The sequence below is a fragment of the Macrotis lagotis genome, chromosome 1 (genome assembly GCF_037893015.1).
Source record: "Macrotis lagotis isolate mMagLag1 chromosome 1, bilby.v1.9.chrom.fasta, whole genome shotgun sequence".
Lineage (NCBI taxonomy): Eukaryota > Metazoa > Chordata > Mammalia > Peramelemorphia > Peramelidae > Macrotis > Macrotis lagotis.
The window spans coordinates 63,884,331-63,907,111 of record NC_133658.1 but is presented as its reverse complement, the minus strand read 5'-3'; the positions used below and the strand labels follow the sequence as shown (position 1 = coordinate 63,907,111).

Below are 22,781 nucleotides of genomic sequence, written 5' to 3'. Positions count from 1 at the left end.
ATTGTTCTCCAGAATGCTTATCTTAGTTTGCAACTCCACCAACATAACATTAATTGGAAATTTTCACAAATTTGTCATTTTCCTTTTCTGTCATATAAGCCAATCTAATAAATATGAGATACAATCTCAGAATAATTTTAATTTTCATTTATCTAATCAATTGTTATTTAGTAGTGATGACTTCTATATTTTTGATTTCCTCATCTGAAAACTGCCTTCAACTATTTCTCAATTGGTCTCAAAAAATACTTATAAAAATTGGACTCATTTCTCTACACATTTGAGAAGGAGACCTTTATCAGAGAAAATTATTTTAAAATTTGTTTTTGGGCGGCTAGGTGGCATAGTGGATAGAGCACTGGCCCTGGAGTCAGGAGTACCTGGGTTCAAATCCTGTCTGAGACACTTAATAATTACCTAGCTGTGTGGCCTTGGGCAAGCCACTTAACCCCATTTGCCTTGCAAAAAAAACCCCCAAAACCTAAAATAAATTTGTTTTCACAGAGCTGGTGAAAATTAATGAAGCAGTTTTTCTAGGCTCATAACTCTGTTCTGGTAAGCAGGACAACATTTACCTTAGACTTTTAGTGGGAGACTAAAAAGAAAAGGGGAAAAAAACCCTTACAAGATACTTTTTTTTCCCCTCATTTCAGCTGTGGTCATATTGGGATTACACAGAGAGAGAAAAACTCTTTCCTGTTTGCCAAACTGCTAAAAAACATTTTAGTAGATTTTGGAGGTTTGGAGATTAAGGAACCTGGAGGTTCTAAAATAAGGAACATTATTTTAGGATTACAAGAGAAAACTCCTGAAACATTGGGAAATTGCAGAAATTCATCCTCTTCTCTTTTTCCTATATGATAAGGCCCTTAGTAGAAGCTTAGCAAATACTGCAATATCTTAGTGAATTTTGGAGTATCACTCTGAAGAATTTGTTTTAAGGAAAAATTAGGATTAAATACTATAAATAATTTTAGCTGTAAATAATAATTAGGTAATTTTTTCCCTCTAAAGACTGTAGTTTTGATGTAATGAGGGAAGGTAGTTAGTTTGAAATTAATCTCATAGTGAAGAGAAAAAAATGAATCTGCCCTTTGCAGTTCATATTTACCTATACTTTCTTGACAATGAAAAGAAAACAACTTGTCAGGGAGCTACTTAAAACTGAGTAAAATTTAATTAGGGAAAGAGTGATTTAAACCAAAGAGGGTCTGTGAGGAGGGGTCTCTGGCTCACCCTCAACATCACCTGGATTCAGATCCTCATGTGCATCAAAGATACATATACCACCCAATTTGGTGTACCCTCATCAAAGAAGGGACTGTGCTCTATAAGCAAAGGAGAATTGAAGTAGTTCAAAAGAAATGCAAGATGCGAAAACTTAGAGCATCCACCCCAGATGTTCACTTGGACCATTTGTGCCCAGTGTGCAACAGAGCATTCCAAACTTGTACTATTTGATCATAGTCAGACACATTGCAACTTGGCTCTATCAATGTGATGTCATGTTGATCCTCTTTGAAATAAAAGGACCAAATAGCCAAAATAACCAAATAATCAAATAATAGCAAACCAAATAAACTTATTTTGGACCTGAATGGACTTCTGGAATTTGACTTTGGTGTTTTGTTTTTCTCAAGGGGAAAAAAGTATATCTCCTTTTCATTTCTCTCCATATATCTATTCATATGTCCCCACATAGCTCCATATATCTATCAAGTCCAGATTTTCTGTATTCTTTTCATATATGGCTAACTTAACTTTTTTTTATAAGTTTGGTTGTTATGCAATCAGCTGTAAAGACATTTCATATTAATATTCTCTCATTGTTGTCAGTGGTACCTTTAAGCATGATTTAATGAGTACTAGTAAACATTTATGTAGTACTATTAATTGGACTGGCAGAGCTTTATTTAACTCATTTGATTTGATCTTTACTATCATATTTTGATTGTTTTTCTATTCTATTTATTAATTATATAACATTTTAAATACTTTCTAGATTTATATACATCCAGATAATGTGGTGTATGGAGACAAAAGCATGGAATATGAAGTTAGACCCCTGAGTTTGATTTCTTCTGCCTGTTTTCAGTTGTAAACCCTAAGAAAAGGTCCCCCAGGATTTACCTTTCTTTTGAGTAAAAGGACTCACTCATGCCTTAACTCTGGGAAATATGAGCACCCCTAGTATCATGGCGGTTGTATAGCTAGTAACAATTAATAAATAATCAATAATCTAATATATAAATTAACATTATTTTATTATTTAAAATAATGCATGCTAAAAATTAATTGCTCAAACAACTAATCTGAATGCTATTCTTGGAATCTTAATTTGTTAAACTCTTTTGTTTTTATATCTTTATAACTCTAAATATAGTTTTATATGACACTTTTAAATTAGATTGGATTTTATTAATCTCAATACTATTTACTTACATGAGGATAAAATGAGATGACTACAAAGCTCTTAGCAAGCAGGTACTTATATATATATATATATATATATATATATATATATATATATATGCTAAATATCATTATTACCATTGTTATTATGTGAAAAAGCTATCCTTATAGAGTACAAGGACAATTTTTCAGACTGTGCAAGAAACCATTTCTGTGAATCATAGCTCTAGAGCTATAAGGGTTTACCTGGTCTGACTCTCATTTTACAAGTGAGGATATTGAGTTATTAAGCTGAGCCATTTAATGCCATTATGGATAATGCTAATTTGCAATTTTGAGAGAAAATATTACCATGTGGATTGATAGATTCTTCATAATAATTCTATAATGTTTAGGGGTTTGTGATTCACAAGTTGGGATGTCCTCTTGGTCCCCTTCAAGCTCTGAAGTTTGTGATGTTTCAAAGGAGAGAATGTTTCAGGTTGTTCTTCCTCAGCCCTTTGGGAAGCAATATCAGCAAAGTAATACACCCAGCTTGTTACCCAGGAAAGTTGAGGAAGTTGAATCAATATGTTGAAGATATTAAATGTGCCCTTGGAGAGGTGTCAGGTGATGATCAGTCTTAGTTTTTTTTTTCCTTCTGTCTTGTTTTATTCCCCATTAAATTTTTTAATTCATTTTTTCAAGGCAATGGGGTTAAATGACTTACCCAAGATCACACAGCTAGTTAATTATTAAGTGTCTGAAGTCAGATTTAAACTCAGATCCTCCTGACTTCAGGGTCAGTACTCTATCCATTGCTCCACCTAGCTGCTCCTAAATTTTTAAATTCATTTTGAACTTAAATACAAAAAAAGAACATTATACATAGCACAACATAAAAAGAGGATTTAATATCAAACCATGAATCTCCATTTCACACACTTTACTATTTTTGAGGAACTATGTAATAAATACTACATATTGTTTTCAAAGCTACCCTGTCGTTCTGTGCTTCCTATGTTTTCTTTTGCTCTCTGATATGCATTTTTCTCCTTCCCTCCTAGAGGCTACCATAAATATACATATATATATACACATATATATATATGTATGTGTGTATGTATATATATATATATATATGTATATGTATATCTATCTATCTATTTGTAGGGTTAGGATGTTTGTCCTTTGCAAATGAATAAGATCATGGTGTCATATACATGATGACATGACTTACACATTATGTTTATATAGTGAAGTGAGTGTCGCACAAAGACATCCTTTCACTTGCCTTTTCCAGAACCATTTCACTTTTAGTGTGTTGACAGGAAACAGGACTTATGGTGATGGCTGGCACTCTGTAACACCACATGACGCAGGAAGGAAATCATATCCATAGGACTAAGGACTCCCATAGCAGTAAAACCTTCCTCTTCATGTATCTATCCATTATTTCTCTGAATATGGATAGCATCTTTCTTCATAGTTTGTAGTTGTATTTTGTAGCTAATTTAAGTATTTATAAGGCTCAAAAAGATTTCATTCATTCAAAACTGTTCTTGGAAGAATATTGCAGTTACAGTATATATATTTATATAGTTCTCTGGACTCTGCTCATTTCACTCTTCCTTATTTCATGCAAGTCGATCAAAGTTTTTTATTGATTGGAGTTTCTTAGAGGAAAGATTAAGAAACTAAAATCTTTTGATCAAAATTTTCTTTTTTCCAACTAGGCATGGAATCCCCAAAGTCTGAAAAATGAAATGAATAAAGAATTAGCACTCAACTTGTTGAAAGTCCAAGGTGCTTCCCTGGTGAGAAAACACATGGGTCTTTCCTTCCACTTCTTCAGTCTGATTCCTTCTTGGTTCCAACCCCTATGATCTGGTTTATTTATTCCCACTGAGTACCACTCAAAGGTCAGAGGTAACTGTGTAAAGAAATGCCTTTGGGCAGGTAAGTGCTTAGTGTTCACAGGCCACCCTTGAATGAGACCCAAGAGTTTTGGAAAGAGGACTTGACCAGAAGACTTAGTTTCAAAATCTCTCTCTGCCACCTGCCATCTATATGGCTTTGGTCCACTTATTGAAACCTATCGCAGCTGCCATTTGGTCATTTGTAAAGGGGGAGAATAACACTTATGTTATCTAGCCTCTGAATCATTACAAGGATGCTGGAACTTAGTATATAGAAAGTCAGAGTGGAAAGAAATCTTAAAATATTAGACTATTAGATCAAAGAGTATTAGAACAGAATGGGGCATTAGAACACAGGATGTCAGAATTGGAAGACATTTAAGAACATTAGAATCTTGAAACAGATAATATTGGAGAAAATGTGGAACATCAGAACAAGATCCAGCTGGTTTCCATTTCTGTCTCTGAAGCAAACTGACCCGCAGTAAGCCCCATAATTTTCTCAGTGCTCCAAAGCAGCTGTCTCAGATACAAATCTCAGAAGTTACTGTATCAGGAGAGGGAGTTTCCGCAATGGGAGGTATTTACACCAATGAAATCACAGATCCAGTCAAAAGCAAAATCAAACAAATTATAAGGGTTGGAAGGGGCCTTAGGATATAAATGATAGTGTCAGATTAGATCTTAAGAGATCCCTAGTACAACTTCACTTCCTTGAGAACTAAATGAAATGTGGTCCAGTGAAGTAATTTGCCCAAGATCCCTTAACAAAATGGAAATTTAGAGAGGCAAGGAGTTTGCCCAGAGTTGCACAGCTAGTATGTCCCAAACTAAAGGAATCTTATTTTAAGTCCAGCATTCTATCCACCTCATCAAGTTAGTGCTACTACCCAAACATAGTAATAATTGTTATGGGTCAGTCATTTCCGTTATGTCTGACTCTTCATGATCCCATTTGATATTTTCTTGGCAAAGATACTGGAGTGATTTCCCATTTCCTTCTCCAGATCATTTTACAGATGAAGAAACTGAGGTAAACAGGGTTAAATGACTTGGACAGGATCACACAGCTAGTAAGTGTCTGAGATCAAATTTGAACTTAGGTCTTTCTGACTCCAGGCCTGGCATTCTATCCACTGTGCCACTTATCTGCCTAGTATTTATATAATGCTTTAATATTTGCAAAGTGCTTTATAAATTTTATTGCATTTTCTACAACACTAGAAGGAATGTGTGATTATTATTATTACCATGTTATAGATGAGGAAACTGAGGCAGGCAGAAATTAAGTATCTTTCCCAGGGTAACACAACTCATAAGTATGTGAGGCTGGATTTTAATTCAGATCTGCTTGACTCTGAGTCCCATAGTTGCCTCAAATAACTTGATACTTAGTCTCTTCTGATTCCCAGTCCAGTGATCTTGCCATTGCTCCAAACGTAGGCTAAAGGATAAGATTCTGGTACTACCATTGATTCTGGTGGAGTTTCCTCCTAAGTTTTCTTCTCTGTTTATCCCAGGGCATCTCCTCTGAGCTGATCCATCTCATGGCAGACAAGTACATAGGTAACCTTACAGAATCATATGCTATTTGGGAAGCAACTAGTGATTTATTTGGAGATTTGCTCTTCGTTTTTCAAGCTCTAAATATATCAAAGGTATTCCGAGGTGAGTTATTCATCTGAACATATCTTGCTTGAGACTCATAGCTCCAAACTGACCCAAACTAGACTCCAGAGCCCCAAAAGAATCAGATTGGGGGGGGGGGCAGCTAGGTGGTGTAATGGATAAAGCACCAGCCTTGGAGTCAGGAGTACCTGGTTTCAAATCTGGCCTCAGACACTTAATAATTACCTAGCTGTGTGGCCTTGGGCAAGCCACTTAACCCCACTGCCTTGCAAAAACCTAAAAAAAAAATCAGATCAGAGTGAGAGGAGTTTTTATTCTCAAAATGAAGCCCAAGGAGAATAGGAACTTCCTTGAAATCATGGAGGAAATTCATGAAGGTCTAAGGATCTAAGGAGGGCTTGATTTTATTTTTATCATAGACACCACCATCATTCCAGTCTCCCCAATTTGGTATCTTAGGGTCATCTTTGACTTTATTCTCCATACCTATAATCAATTAAATATTGTTGCTTCAGCCTTTAGAACATCTCTTTCATCCAAAACCTCTACTTACACAGCTCCCATTACCTGGACTATTGCAATTCTTCTTGGCTCAAGCTACTCACTCCATCAATCCAGTCTCTACCATCCTGTCAAAGTGATTTTTCCATGAGTATAGATAGGATCATGCCCCTTCCTACATTGACAATTCCAGTAGTTCCTCATTGCCTCTAGGATCAAGTATAAATTTCTCTGATAAGCAATGAAAGTCATTCACAACATTACTGTAATATATTTTTCCTTTTTCATTGGAAATTACTCTTCAGTACACTCAGACTGGTATTTTCATTCCGATTTTTGTTGCTTTGCTCTAAGCCTTTGCTCTTGGTCTCCTCCATGCCTAGAAATGCTCTCCTTCCTCACCTCTGCCACAAAGAACCCCTTTGTTCCTTCAAGACACAGCTTAGACACCACCTTTTACATGAAACCATCCTGTTCTCATCAACCACCAATGCCCCCTTCTCAAAGCACCATGTACTCCTTTGTATTTATTTATATTTATTCCATATTTTTCTGTACATTCTTACCCATACTCTTGCTGTCTCCTCTTGCCTACTCCTTTTGTGTAGGAATTATTTTCATTCATTGTATCTATATCCCCACCTCTGCTATGTGATGTGATGTGATGTGATGTTTGTCTTTTGTTCTCAAAGAAGACCATGACATCAGGGAGGTGATGCAACAGCAAGCATGTGAATTAGATTTAAGTAAAGGGGGCTGCTGTGCTAAGTCACCAGCCTCCCTTTCTCCTCCAGAGCCATTTGGGTTCAGTGGTCAAATATATGAATCAGGATAACATGAGATGGACTGGATGCAAGGCAGTCAGGGTTAAGTGACTTCCTCAGGGTCACACAACTATTATTGTCAAGTGTCTGAGGTAGAATTTGAACTCAGGACCTCCTGACTTGAAGACCAGTGCTCTATCCACTGCACCACCTGCATTATTTAAACTCTGTGGGCTGCAATTTTTTCATCTGTAAAATGAGAGAGATGAACAGTGTCCTCTAAAATCCTCTCAAAGTACAAAAACTGACCATGTACTAGGACATAAAAACCTAATGATCAACTGCAGAAAGGTAGAAATAGTGAATACATCTGATCACAATGCAATAAAAGTCATATGCAATACTGGGCCAAGGAGATATAGACCCAGAGCAAATTGGAAACTGAATAATCTCATTTTTAAAAAATGAGTGGACCAAAAAACAAATTATAGAAAGAATTAACCATTTTATCCTAGATAATGATAATAATGAAACAACATACCAAAACCTATGGGATTCATTCAAAGCGACTCTCAGGGGATATATTATAGCTCTAAATGCTTACATGAATAAATTGGAGAAAGAGGAAATCAATGATCTAAACATGCAACTAAAAAAATTAGAGAAAGAACAAATCAAAAATCCCCAATTCAGTACTAAATTAGAAATTCTAAAAATTAAAGGAGAAATTAATAAACTCGAAAGCAAAAAAACTATTGAATTAATAAATAAAACCAAAAGTTGGTATTATGAAAAAAACCCAATAAAATTGATAAAACTCTGGTCAATTTGATTAAAAAAAGAAAGAAGAAAACCAAATTGCTAGTATCATAAATGAAAAAGGTGAACTCACCACCAATGAGGAGGAAATTAAAGTAATAATTCGAAATTATTTTGCCCAACTCTGTGCCAATAAATTTGATAATCTAAGTGAAATGGATGAATATTTACAAAAATATAAGTTGCCCAGGTTAAATGAAGAAGAGATTAAATACCTAAACAACCCTATCTCAGAAAAAGAAATTCAACAAGCCATTATTGAACTCCCTAAAAAAAAATCTCCAGGGCCTGATGGATTCACAAGTGAATTCTACCAAACATTTAAGGAACAATTGGTTCCAATGCTATATAAACTCTTTGGAAAAATAGGGAAAGATGGAACTCTGCCTAACTCTTTCTATGAAACCAATATGGTGCTGTTACCTAAACCAGGAAGAGTTAAAACAGAGAAAGAAAATTATAGACCTATTTCCCTGATGAATATAGATGCAAAAATCCTAAATAAAATCTTAGCAAAACGATTACAACAAGTCATCACTAGGATAATACATTATGATCAAGTAGGATTTATTCCAGGAATGCAGGGTTGGTTCAATATTAGGAAAACTGTTAGTATACTCAATTATATCAATAACAAACCTATCAGAAACCATATGATCATATCAATAGATGCTGAAAAAGCTTTTGACAAAATACAGCATCCATTCCTATTAAAAACACTACAGAGTGTAGGAATAAATGGACTGTTCCTTAAAATAATTGGCAGTATCTATCTGAAACCATCAACAAGCATTATATTCAATGGGGAGAGGCTAGAGGCATTCTCAATAAGATCAGGGGTGAAACAAGGGTACCCATTATCACCACTACTATTTAATATTGTATTAGAAATGCTAGCGTCAGCAATTAGAGAAGAAAAAGAAATTGAAGGAATTAGAATTCGGAAGGAAGAGACAAAACTCTCACTCTTTGCAGATGACATGATGGTCTATCTAGAGAATCCCAAGAAATCATCCAAAAAACTACTGGAAACAATTAGCAATTTTAGCAAAGTTGCAGGTTATAAAATAAACCCTCATAAATCCTCAACTTTTCTATATATGTCTAGCAAGATACAGCAGGAAGAGCTAGAAAGAGAAATCCCATTCAAAGTAACCTCAGACAGTGTAAAATATTTGGGAGTCTATTTGCCAAGACAGACTCAGAATCTTTTTGAAAACAATTATAAAACACTTCTCACACAAATTAAATCAGGTTTAAATAACTGGGCAAATATCAACTGCTCATGGATAGGTAGAGCTAATATAATAAAAATGACAAGTCTACCAAAACTAAACTATCTGTTTAGTGCCCTACCAATCAAAATTCCAAAAACTTACTTTAATGGGTTAGAAAAAATTGTAAGTAAATTCATATGGAGAAATAAAAAGTCAAGAATTGCCAGGAGCTTAATGAAAAAAAGTGCGAGAGAGAGAGAGAGAGAGAGAGAGAGAGAGAGAGAGAGAGAGAGAGGAAACGGGGGAGGAAGGGGAGGGAGGAAAGAAGGAAGAAAGAGAGGAGAGAAAGATGAAGAGAGATGAAGAGAGGAAGGAATAGAGAAAAAGAGTTGAAAAGACATATGAGTTGTAGAGAGGAGAGATGAAGTGAGGAAGGAAAGAATAAAGGAAGGAAGAGAGAAGGAGAGATAGATTTGGAGAGAGACAGTGGTACATGGAGGGAGAGCTAGAGAGAGAGAGAAGAGAAAGAGAAAGAGAGAGAGGAAGGAAACAAGAAAAGTAGAGAGATGGAAAGAAACAAAGGTATATGGAGGAAGAGAGATGGGGAGAGAGGCGAGATGGAGAGACTGAAACAGATAGGGAGATGGACAGAGAAAAGGAGGATATATATATATGTATATATGTATATATGTGTGTGTATATATATATATATATATATATATATATAGAGAGAGAGAGAGAGAGAGAGAGAGAGAGAGAGAGGAATAAAGGGAGAAGAAGGGAAAGAGGAAGGAGAGAAGAAAGGGAGAGAGGAGAGAGAAAGAGATATTGTTAGAGAGACATGGGGAGAGAAATGGAGGCAATCTGGAGAGAGAATGAGGGAGTGAGGAAGAGAAGGAAAGAAGGAAGAGAGAAAGATGAACAGAATAAGATGGAAGGATATGGAGAGAAAGAGAGAGAGGAAGGATGGAAGGGAGGAAGGAAGGAAGGAAGGAAGGAAGGAAGGAAGGAAGGGAGGGAGGGAGGGAGGGAAGGAAGGAAGGAAGGAAGGAAGGAAGGAAGGAAGGAAGGAAGGAAGGAAGGAAGGAAGGAAGGAAGAAAGGAAAGAAAGAAGGACAAAAACAACCATTTGTCCCGCTGGACTTTGAAGGACTCTGGAGGAGAGAGGGAGGCTGATGACTTTGCTTCACTTAAATCCATTTCAGGTGCAAGTCTCATATCATTCATGATGTCATTGGTCCTCTTTGCAGTGAAGGACACAACAGAGGGCAGCAACAACAAACACCACTGAAGCAAAATGGTTTTTTGACTTCTCACATTCCTAATTCCACGTTTCTTCTTTGTCCCTTTCCATTAGATTCTGGTGCTCCAGTCTACTTTTATGAATTCCAGCATCGGCCAAGTTCTTTTGACAAGATCAAACCTGCTTCTGTAAAAGCTGACCATTCAGCTGAGCTCACATTCATTTTTGGAGGCCCTTTCATGGCAGATGAGGGCTCTATGCTGGGTAAGGAAAATTTATCAATCAACCTTTACTGAATATTTACTGTGTGTCTAGAATTCCAGGAAATACAGGCATGGTTTTTGTCTTTAAGGAAGATAGTCTCTTTAATGGGGAGTTAAAGCATATACACTATGTGTGTGTGTGTGTGTGTAAATGTCTGCATATTTGTATACACACACACACACATGATGGAGAAAGCACAATATCAGGGCAGATTAAAATGAAAATTAAATGTTGGATTTTGTCATTAAAGCATTCATATGGGGCAGTGGATAGAACCCCACCCCTGGACTCAGGAGGACCTGAGTTCAAATTCAGACTCGGATTCTTAATAATTACCTAGCTGTGTGATCTTGGGCAAGTCACTTAACCCCATTGCCATAAGTAAATAAATAAAATTTAAAGCATTCATATAGCTAAATGAATAACCAGGAGGAGAAAGAATTGGAAGAAGACTTCGATTATTGTGAAATCCATTTATCAATCCTAGTAGCCACAACATTCTAAAGATATTTGAGTCCCACTTCATTGCAGCTACTTTTGGAGATTTAGCTATCTCCATTAAAAAAACAATAATACTATAAAGCAGTTTCCAAGCATAGTGGTACATGATTGTAATCCTGGTTTCTAGGAAGGCTGAGCTTGTTGGATTGTCTGATCTTAGGAGTTCTGATGTGCATTAAGCCAATTGGGGGTCCACATTAAATTCACCACCAATATGGTAAACTATCCTAGGCAGAGGGTCACCAGGCTGCCCAAGATGTAAAGGAATAAGTCAAAGCTTTTGTGTGGATCAGTAGATCTTTCTGAACAAAATTGAGTTAACCAGTTCCAAAAAAAAAACCAGATTATTTTACACAAAGGAAAGCTATTTTTTTATTTAAGGCAATAGGGTTAAGTGACTGCCTAAGGTCACACAGCTAGGCTGTGTCTAAGGTCGGATTTGAACTCAGGTCCTCCTGACTCCAGGGCCAGTGCTCTATCTGCTGTGCTTCCTAGCTTCCCCAGGAAAGCTATTAACTTTAACCTCTTAGAGAGATGCAGAATGGATTTAGGGAGAGAAGGGGACAGGCTACATCAGGGTCACAGGGTCCCAAGAGGGGGCCTTCTCTCTAGATGAGGCAGGGTTTATCAAGGTAAAGTCTCAACTTTGAGTAGAATGATCTTGAGGACTCAGCAAGGGGAGAAAGGGACAAAGGTAATCATTTGAAAATTGCCTTCCAGACCTGAACCCAGTTTATACCAGAATCCCTTTGTTCTTCCCCAGTTCAGTATATATACTTTGGATTAGTAACATATAAAAGGATCAATCAGAAATGTGGAAGAGAGTCAAGTGTTTTATAGGGTAAGTTGAAGTCTCCTGATTGATTCTATTGCCACAGGTAGGTAGGTATCAATTAATATGGCTGCTGGAAATTTCCAGCAAGGAAGATTCCAGATATAGGTGGTGGGGAGAGGAGAGGTCTAGTGAAAGGGCAGGATGGTGGCACCTTGTAGGAAAAGGAGGGTTATCTTTTGAAAGAATGAAGAGAATCTTTTAATGTAGAAGTTAGTTCACTGAACATTTGTCCTAAATTTCAAATAGCAAAATAGTAACTTCTCCCATGTGGCCATAACAAATGGGACTCAGTTAGGCAAGCCTAAACCTGGTCAGGAGATCACCTAGAGATCGTGAGTCTCCAGTTAGTCCAAGAGGTCTTATGTTTAAATGAGTTGGAGGCCCTATCTCCTCTACATCTACTACTCTTGGTCTCACATGTTCTGGACCCATGAATATGGTAACTGCATAGTCTGAGAGAAATATTGACCACCTAGAAGGGCCAATTTTTTTCCTCTCATACTCTTGACTCATTCCAGTGTTCTCTAAGGAAGATATTCTTAATACCTAGATTTGGTTCATATCTAGGGTCTCCCCACAAAAAGCAGAGTAGTTTGATACTCCATACACAGTATAAATCATGTATGGGGCAGATATTGACATACAAAAGAAAAGATTAATAAAAAGGGCTTTCACAAATAGACATTAGCAGGAAAAACTCAAAACAGATTATGATTTTTAAATATTCTTTGTGGAGTCCCTGTTTGGATGTCATATGTTGAGTCCCAGTCTGGATTCCCTCAATCTTTCCTCAGATGATCATTAAAGGGCCAGGAGACAAGGAAAACAAGGATGACAAGTTCTCCAAAATAGTCATATACTCCAAGGTCTCCCTTTATTTACCAAAATACAAATGCTTAAATACCTCCCCAGTCTCTAATCCACTCCCATTCCCATGGCACTTAGTAAAATAAGGCTCTGGTGCTCAAGGACACCAGGTGATAAAGGTTCACAGCACTCCCATATACAAGAGTCCCTAACATATCCCACTTCTTGTCTTTTTTTTTGAAATAAAATTATTGCATAATGAATGCCACATAAGCTGTAAACAAAAGTTCAAAAATAAACAAATGCCAGTAGTAAAAACCAATATTCTTAAATTCCTTGAAATACATTTTATCCCCAACTTACAAAGATTACAAACCTTTCAAGGCAATCAAATTCAAAACCCAAACTAAAAGGAGTAACTTTTAACTCAGTTAACATTTAACTATTTCAGATCTGAATTACACACACATACAGGAGTTTAGACACTAACACAAACAAGAAACAACTCTCTTGTATCACATTTACCAAGCTGAGACTGATACTCTGGCCAATAGCAGATCTCAGAATATAGAAACATTTCCCCACTTCTCCAGGCTAGTAGAGAGATGTAAAATATCCTATAGATGTTTAAATACACATATACACATATAACACACCAAAATATTAACCATAAGCACAGGATTCCTTCAAAAGATAAAATCTAAATTTCCTGATCCCAGAAAAACATGTTCTTCACCTTTTTTCTTAACTAATTTAGGGGCAGCTAGGTGGCACAGTGGATAAAGCACCGGCCCTGGAGTCAGGAGTACCTGGGTTCAAATGCGGTCTCAGACACTTAATAATTAATAATTACCTAGCTGTGTGGCCTTGGGCAAGCCACTTAACCCCATTTGCCTTGCAAAAACCTTAAAAAAAAGTCATTTACAGCATATAAATAACTATAATAACTTGAGTTGTTAACTAATTTGACCATGAAGCTTCCCAATCAATAACCTATTGAAAAACATAGTGATTGCCCAACCCCCCTCTCCTCCTCAAACCAGGAAGAAGGCATGGGGGTCCCTTGATTTCTAAAATAAGTTTTTTGAGACATGGGTTTGAGTTTCAAAGTTCCATAAAGAAAGCTTTCCCGGGGTGGCTAGGTGGCACAGTGGATAGAGCACCGACCCTGGAGTCAGGAGTACCTGGGTTGAAATCCAGACTCAGACACTTAATAATTACCTAGCTGTGTGGCCTTGGGCAAGCCACTTAACCCCATTTGTCTTGCAGAAAAAAAAAACCTAAAAAAAAAAGCTTTCCCTTCTCCCTCCCTTCTCCCTCTGTAGAGGGTGGGAACAGCAAAGAGTGAAAGAGAGTGTTTGAAATTACTTAAGATGTTGACAGTGCAATTTGGAATTGTTGTATTCTCTGAACAATAGTCAGTACCATTACAACCTGTCCAATAGCATGTGACATTTTTGCTGTCAACACAGAAAGCCCAGTTAGTGTTCAATTCACAGCCCTCTGCTGCCGGAGCAATGGCTTGAGGTGCACCAAGCTGTAGGCTGGAAAGTGAAACTTGCTGTGTCTTCTGAAATAAAATTCGTTGTTAGCATCAGGGTCAGGGTCTGCATCAGCAACAAAACATCTCTGCAGCCAGTTGCAGGTTCAGGGGCCCAGATCACACCCAGAGCATACAGTGTGGTCAGGCAGGCAACCATGGCCAAAAAGAACAGCAAGTAGGTTCTGACACCAGGCAAAAAATCAGAAGCAGAAAAGGTATCCAGAGTGTCAGGTTCAACATTACCTGGTCAAAGCCCAGTTCTAGCTGCTATGTGAGAACAATGACAGTGTAACCAATGTGTACAAGAGCCACCCTCATGAGAAGTCCCAGAGTCAAAGGAAGGGAGATAGAAGAAGAATCAATATATATATATATATTTTTTGCAAGGCAATGGGGTTAAGTGGCTTGCCCAAGGCCACACAGCTAGGTAATTATTAAGTGTCTGAGGCCGGATTTGAACTCAGGTACTCCTGATTCCAGGGCCGGTGCTCTATCCACTGCGCCACCTAGCCACCCCAAGAATCAATATTTTTTAAAAGATCTATTGAGACATTATCTCTTCCTGCTCAGTGGCCAATAAGAGAATTACTTCATCAGTCTAAAAAGCATCCAAATGCTGAGTTAGTGTCAATAATTAAATTTAACAAAAATGTAAACAGAGGCACATTTCTCTGAGCAAGGTAATGGTATGTTCACAGGGACACAATCAAGCAAGAAAACAGGTCTGATGATTTCCTTGATTAGCCAAAAGTAGAAGCATAGAACAAAAAATAGCACAGATTAGGGAAGGAGATCATACCATTGTTTCTAACATTGCCAGCATCATGGAGGTGAGGGATTGTAACTGGTTTACATTAAGGAAAGTAGGGATAGGGGTCACTCCTCTCTGTCTCTAGGGAATGCTTTGTGAATTTATGGGGCCCAAGCTACATCCCAGACCAGTGATAACAAATTGGGAGGAGCAGACTCACGAGTTCCTTGGGAATAGGACAAGACAGGGCTAATATGGGACAAAGTCAACTACTTTGTTCCTCAAGGGTAGCATATAAATATCATGGAATTTCTCAAAAACTGAAGATATGTAAAATATTAAACTTTGTGGCACAAAATGATCTGTAGGTAATATTGAGATAGCAACTCCCATGCAATTGGAATTCTTTATGAGACTTCTAAGCATAAGCTCAGAGTTTTTCTTTAAATAATAGTGATCAATAGGGAAACACATTTTGGTATCTGACTTTTTTTTTTGGCATGACAATAGAGTTAAGTGACTTGCCTGAAGTCAAACAGCTAGGTAATTATTAAGTGTCTGAGGTTGGATTTGAACTCAGATCCTCCTGTTTCCAGGGCTGGTGCTCTCCTGCCCCTTGCATCTTACTTTTATTTTTTTTAGTTTTTGCAAGGCAATGGGGTTAAGTGGCTTGCCCAATGCCACACAGCTAGGTAATTATTAAGTGTCTGAGGCCATATTTGAACTCAGGTGCTCCTGACTCCAGGGCAGGTGCTCTATCCACTGCGCCACCTAGCTGCCCCCTGCATCTTACTCTAGAGAGTAAAAGTGAACTTTTGAACATAGGAGCATCTTCACATAGAAATAGAAAAGAAGCTGAGGTGTACTATGTGAGGTGACAGGAAAAAAAATCACAAAGTGTGGTCAAATATAAAATATAGAATCACTGTCTAATTTTGTATACATGCTTAGCCAGAAGTTTGCAGGGCAGTTGCCCATATACCTTTTCTGATAATTTTATGATTCTAAAACTGTTTCTCAGCTTACATGTCTGGGTATCAGAGTTTTCATGGAAAAATTATTAGAAAATAGGAATTTGGGCAGCCAAGTGGCACAATGGATAGAGAATCAGCCCTGGAGTCAGGCAGACCTGAGTTCAAATCTGCCTCAGACATTTAATACTTACTTAGCTGTGTGACCTTGGGTAAGTCACTTAACTGTACTGCCTTGCAAAAAAGAAAATGGGAAGTCATGGGAAAAAATTAAGTACAGTGATTATAATGAACAACAAATCTTTTGGTCAAGTCCAGGTATTTCTGAGATATTTAGTGTGACCCAAGTATGAAGCTCCAATAGTTTTTTGTTGCATCAAGTGCTTCATGATGCCAGTTGGATATGACTCCATGAGAAATGATGTTTCTTCTCAGCTTTTCCAGACTCTACTGAGGAGGAGAAACAGCTAAGCAAAACAATGATGAGACTATGGGCCAATTTCATTCGGAAGGGGTAAGTAAAATGGAGACAGTCACCCTGAAGAAAAGAGAATCCTTTTAATTCTAGAATGGGTTCTGAGGAAGGTCTTAGGATATTTGAATCCATGACCTGGGACAGAATCATAATCTTAGAAATTCATATTCTCCCCTTATCCCTGCTCCAAAGTACAGAACCAGGACCATTGCTACCTCAGAGATGATCTTTGTTCTAAGTGGTAGAGAAGAGAACTCCATCTTTAAAGTCTATTAGAGAGGCGGCTAGGTGGTGCAGTGGATAAAGCACCTGGAGTCAGGAGTACCTGAGTTCACATCCGGCCTCAGACACTTAATAATTACCTAGCTGTGTGGCCTTGGGAAAGCCACTTAACCCCATTTGCCTTGCAAAAACCTAAAAATAAGTCTATTAAAGTTTGAATTTTCGGGTTTAGCTGTGAAATAATTTAAATCCTAACCTTTGCTGCCTAGCCTCCTTAAAAAGGTTCTTGGAGCCCCTGTTTTCTTTTTCTCTCTTTCCAGTCATGTTTCCTTAGTATTCTGAGATGTCTGAGTCCTAGGATCTCTAAATTCAAGAACCCACAACCCAGGGCAGCTAGGTGGAGGTGGTGCAGTGGATAGAGCACCAGCCCTGGAGTCAGGAGGACCTGAGTTCAAATTCCACCTCAGATGTTTAATAATTATCTAGCTGTGTAACCTTGGGCAAAACACTTGACCCCACTGCCTTGAAGAAACCCCCTACAATCCACAAGAACACCTCAGAAAACTGAGAAGGGTTCAGAAGATGCTGACAAGTTTGTCTCTTACCTTATGGCACTGCCTCTTTACACTCCCTTACTCTTTGACATATACTGTGCATTAAGACTTCTGGGAGCTTATAGCATTTCATCTTATTAAAAACATGAGCTTTTCCCCAGAGGATACATATAGCACAGGAGAGCTCATATATAGACACCCCCCCCCAAGGAAATCTATCTGGGTTACCAGATACCATAGAGCTTCACTACTTTGCTACAAGGAGATTGCTTCTGGCTCTCTTGCTGTCCTTTCTGACAACAGTTGATTCCAAAGGTCCAAGGCAACTTAGAAAGATCAACCCAAGAAGGTGCTACAAACACCTTCAGAGGAAGAGAGAGACTGGTGCCTGCCATGGCTGTTAGCAGCATTGGCTACCTTCATTGTCCCAATTATTGTCTGATCTTCTTGGATTAGGTAACACCTGGTCAATATGGGGCTTTAAAAACCACTCACTCTATAAAGGAAAGAATAGAAAGACAACTGGGTGACTTAGCTGGTAGAGTGGTGGGCCTGAAAACAGGGAGGTCCAAGTTCAAATACAACCTCAGATAATTGCTACTATGTAAACCTGGCAAGTCATTTAACCTCTATCTGCCTCCGTTTCATCAACTATAAAACATTCATAAATTACTTGGTAAATTTTTAAGTGCTTTCCTTTGGTGTTTTTGTTCAGTTGTTTTAGTCGTGTCCAACCCTGCAAGATCCTGTTTGCAGAAAAAAAGATACATTTATTAAGCACCAATTGGGTAACAGACTCTGTGCTAAACACTTTATAAATATTATCTCATTTGATTCTTACAACAACCCTGGGAGGTAGGTTCTATTCTGATCCTCTTTTTATAATTGAAGAATCGCAGACGGCAGAGGTTAAATGACTTGCCCAGGGTCATGCAGCTAGAAAATATCTGAGGCAAGATTTGAACTCCTAACTCCAGGCTCAGCCACTGCATTACTGAGTTGCCCCTTTTAGAATAGTTCTTAGAAGGTTGCTCATAATATAATTAATTACATTGCCTCCAGATATACCTTGAGTGGAACAAATGGACATTTCTGGACATTTATCTCATATCCCAGTCACCTCCCATGTAATAACATCATGCTACTGTTGGAATTCCCCTTGTCTTTAAATCAGTACAAATCAACATTGCTGCTCTGTTTAGTTCCTGGTGGGGATTTTGACCCTGTTTATTTTACAGCCCCTTTGCTCTGCTTTCTCCTTATTTCAATGTGCAATTTAACTGGCTTCAAGTGTCCTGAGAAGTTTAAGAATTAAGCCTGCTGGGGCGGCTAGGTGGTGCAGTGGATAGAGCACTGGCCCTGGAGTCAGGAGTACCTGAGTTCAAATCCAACCTTAGACACTTAATAATTACCTAGCTGTGTGGCCTTGGGCAAGCCACTGAACCCCATTGCCTTGCAAAAACCTAAAAAAAAAAAAATTAAGCCTGCTGTCTATCCCACACTGAATACCCATAATGCCAGAATCCCCTTTACCTTAAATCACCCTATTCCCACACAACACCCCCCAAAAGGATCCCCCCATAATAGAAAATAAACTGAGCTCCCAAGTCCATAATTCAGACAGTCTAAATGAGGTAGCATCAGATCTTACAGCTTTTCATTGCAGTTCACTCTGCTATGGAGGAGGGGGTGGAAGGGACTAGCAATCACGTTACAGCCTTTTCTAACCTCCTCACTTCCAGCTCCAATTCCCATGTGGACTCTGGGGCTTCACACACTGCCTCACCACACACTGCCTCACCGCACACTGGAAGTTCTCCCCAGCACACTCCCTTTCCACGTCCTACCAATCTTCACCCAAACACTCTATCCCTGCACAGTCCCTCTATTCCTGTTCCCTGTCCAGTCTTTCAATGGCCAAGTCAATCAATGCCAGTCCCAAAGCTCAATCACCAGGCATTCTTACCTTCTTATGTGTGATCTTTTTTGGCATTATGATGAAGTCTGTGGACCCCTGCTTAAATTATGGGTTTTTTAGGCAATCAAGGTTAAATGACATGTCCATGGTCACATAGCTAAATGTCTGAGGTTGGATTTGAATTCAGGAAATCCTGAATCCACAGCTGGTGCTCTATCCACTGTGCCACCTAGTTGCCCCTTAAATTCTATAATAAAATACACTGGATTTAAAAGGAAACCAATTACATTAGGCAGCTAAGTGACTCAGTAATAGAACTAGGCCTAAAATTAGGAAGGTAAGTTCAAATTTGACCTTAGACACTTACTAGCTGTGGGACCCTGGACATGTCATTCAAACTCTGTTTGCCTCAGTTTCCTCAACTGAAAATAGGAGTAATCACAGCACCTTCCTCCCAGGATTGTTGGGAGGATCAAATGAGTTAAAAATTTGTGAAGAGTTTAGCCCAATGCTTGTTACAATAGTACACTATAGAAATGTTAACTATCATTATTGTTTTGAACAAAATAAATATGATTACTACAATATAAAAACAAAACCAAGTTCACAAACCCCAGGTTAAGAACTTCTGCCATCATCAGAGGCTATCCTGTCTAACTACCTTGTCTAACTACTTTGGCCTAGAGAGGTAAAAAACTTTCCCAAAGTCACCCAAGAAGAAGTATCTATACCATTAACCCTTCCCATCAAACATTTCCTCCCACCCACTTTCAGGACTGGAGCCTCTAGAGTTCCGTTACCATCACTTTAGTAAGTTTCCAACCTGAATCCCTTACATTACAATGTTCCAACCCATTTCTCCAGAGCACCTCCATAATATTATCTTTTGTTTTAGGTTTTTGCAAGGCAATAGGGTTAAATGACTTGCCCAAGGTCACACAGCTAGATTATTAGTAAGTGTCTGAGGTCAGATTTGAATTCAGAATCTCTGACTCAGGGCTGGTGCTCTATTCACTGCGCCACTTAGCTGTCCCCATAATATTATCTTAATAAATATAGTCAAAAAGAAAATGTAGTTGGGAGGCAAGGGTCCTTTCTCACCAAAGAGTCACATATCTCCCATGATAGGATTAGAACACACAGCACATGTAAAATATGTTGTCATTAATATATGTTAGCACATGCATTTGCTTCCAAATAATATGAGGTGTCATTACTTAACATGAGGTCCTATATTAGATCAGATTAAGCATTTATCAAATATTTCCTATGGCCAGGAATTATACTAAATCCTGGAGATACAAAAACAAGAAGTTTTCTACTTTCAAGAAGTTGACATTCTAATGGTTAAAGGTTAGATAGAGGTAGGGATGGATGGTAACTATTGCAAATTAGTCCTTAATCTAGAGTCAAGGAAGAGCTCTTCTTAGAGGGTCAAGGTGTGGTGTGAAGTTGGAAAAGACCAGAGGGAGAGAGAGAGCCATCAAGGAAATAGAACCTGTGTCTTTAGCAGGGTGAGAAGTACAGCTTACATTCTTATCCATTCTCCAGGCCATTCACTCCTTTTCCCCTAATTTCCAGGGACCCCAATGGAGAAGGGCTGCCCAATTGGCCTCTCTATGATCAATCAGAGTCGTACCTACAGATCAACTTGTCTCCAAAGGTTGGAAGAAAACTCAGAGAGGACAAATTAGAGTTTTGGCAAAAAATCAACAACGAAGTCAAGCCATATCATGAAAAAAAGAAAATGAACATAGAGTTGTAATTTCTCCAACACTGAGCTAACAACACATCAAGACCAAAACATGTAAAGAGGTAGTTTTAAGATCTTAGCAAACTTTTTGTGTGCATTTACAATAACTAATCAAACAACCAAATTCACCAAATAAAAACTTACAACCAAAATAACAATAGCAGTAATAAGGATAACGTTAATAAATACCTGATTATTCTTCTTGAAGGGACATGTCTTCTTTGTCTTTATGACAGCCTCGTAGCCCCAATCATAGAGCATTGTAGAGAGTAGAACTTACAAAGTATGCATTGTGTTTATATAGTGTTTCCTGCTTACAAAGTACATTACTGGCATTATTTATTTAATCAGCACAACAATCCTAGGAACTAAGTAATGTCTGCATCATTATTTCCATTTTGCAAATGAAGGACCTGAAGCAGTTGATTGGTTGGTTCTTATCCTTCATTATCAAAGAAGATCAAAATCACTTTGCGATGTTTGAGATAAATTACAGTGTGTGTCTCTGTGGCTGATCAGACCAATACTAGCTAGGTATGCTCTGCCACAGGTTGGGCACAAATAGTCTATGTGAACACCTGAATTATTCTAAACTTACATATGTCACATTTCTTTTGAACTACTTCAATTCCATTTTGCATATAGAGCACGATACCCTCTCTGATGAGGAAGGAAACTGCCGTGCTGGGCAGTCCTGTGCCAATGTCTCCCATGCTGAACAATCAATTTTAAAGTTCTTAAGAGAGACCTTCAGGAGGGTGTCTCAGTATCACTTCTTCTGACCCCCTTATAAGCCCTTGCCCTGTGTTTGTTAGAAGCAGTTGAAGTGGCTTACCAAAGATATCCCCATGGTACCAAACTCTAACCCAGGTCATAAGATCAAAGCAAGATTTAGATATTTTGAGAGTTTCTTTTGTTTTTAAATTTTACTTAATAAGAGAGGGATAAAATCAATAAATTTAATTTTTAAAAAAGCTTATAACAGGAAAAATAAAAATAATTAAAAGAACAAGTATGGATTTAGAGTTATAAGGGACTGTAGATTTAAAACTAGAAGGAATATTAAGAGTTATGAGATAAATATGTTTCTCAATTATTTGTCAATAAATCTAAAAATTTTTAAATTATTAAAAATTAAATTACCCAGATTAACAGAAGAGGAAATAGAATACTTAAATTACCCATCTTAGAAAAAGAAATTGAACAAGCCTAAAAAAAAAAAATCCCCAGGGCCAGATGAATTCATAAATGAATTCTACCAAATATTTAAAGGAAAATCCAGATTAAGGAGTCCTACTAAATTCCTTTTATGACACAAATCTGGTGCTGATCCCTAAAATAGGAAGAAAACAACTATAGACCAATTTCCCTTACAAATACTGAAATATCGAAATAAAAATTTTAAATAAAATACAAGAAAGGAAATTATAGCAATAAATCACAAGTATAATCATACACTGTGACCAAGTGGGATTTATATCAAGAATGCAAAGCTGGTTCAAAATTAGGGAAAATAACATAATTGACCATATTAATAACAAAACCAACAGAAATCATATGACTACCTCAGTAGATGCAGAAAAATCTTTTGTCAGCATCCATCACTAATAAAAACACTAAATAGTATAAGGATAAAGGGAACTTTCCTAAAATGATAAGTAGTATCTATCTAAAACCATCAATAATGTTACCTGTAATGGGAAT

At 37.7% G+C, this 22,781-nt stretch overlaps 1 protein-coding gene across 4 annotated transcripts in view; it reads left to right on the top strand.

The window, feature by feature from the left end:
- Positions 1-21,275, top strand: part of LOC141500012 (carboxylesterase 3-like) — an 81,981-nt gene extending 60,706 nt beyond the window's left edge. For all 4 annotated transcript variants that reach the window (XM_074202876.1, XM_074202884.1, XM_074202869.1 and 1 more), the window contains 5 exons: positions 4,128-4,208; positions 5,831-5,978; positions 10,598-10,747; positions 16,591-16,669; positions 20,906-21,275. In XM_074202876.1, the coding sequence (XP_074058977.1) occupies positions 4,128-4,208; positions 5,831-5,978; positions 10,598-10,747; positions 16,591-16,669; positions 20,906-21,089 (642 nt within the window). In that variant the 3' untranslated portion in view covers positions 21,090-21,275. The remainder of the gene's footprint in view (positions 1-4,127; positions 4,209-5,830; positions 5,979-10,597; positions 10,748-16,590; positions 16,670-20,905) is intronic.
- Positions 21,276-22,781: the final 1,506 nt, after the last annotated feature.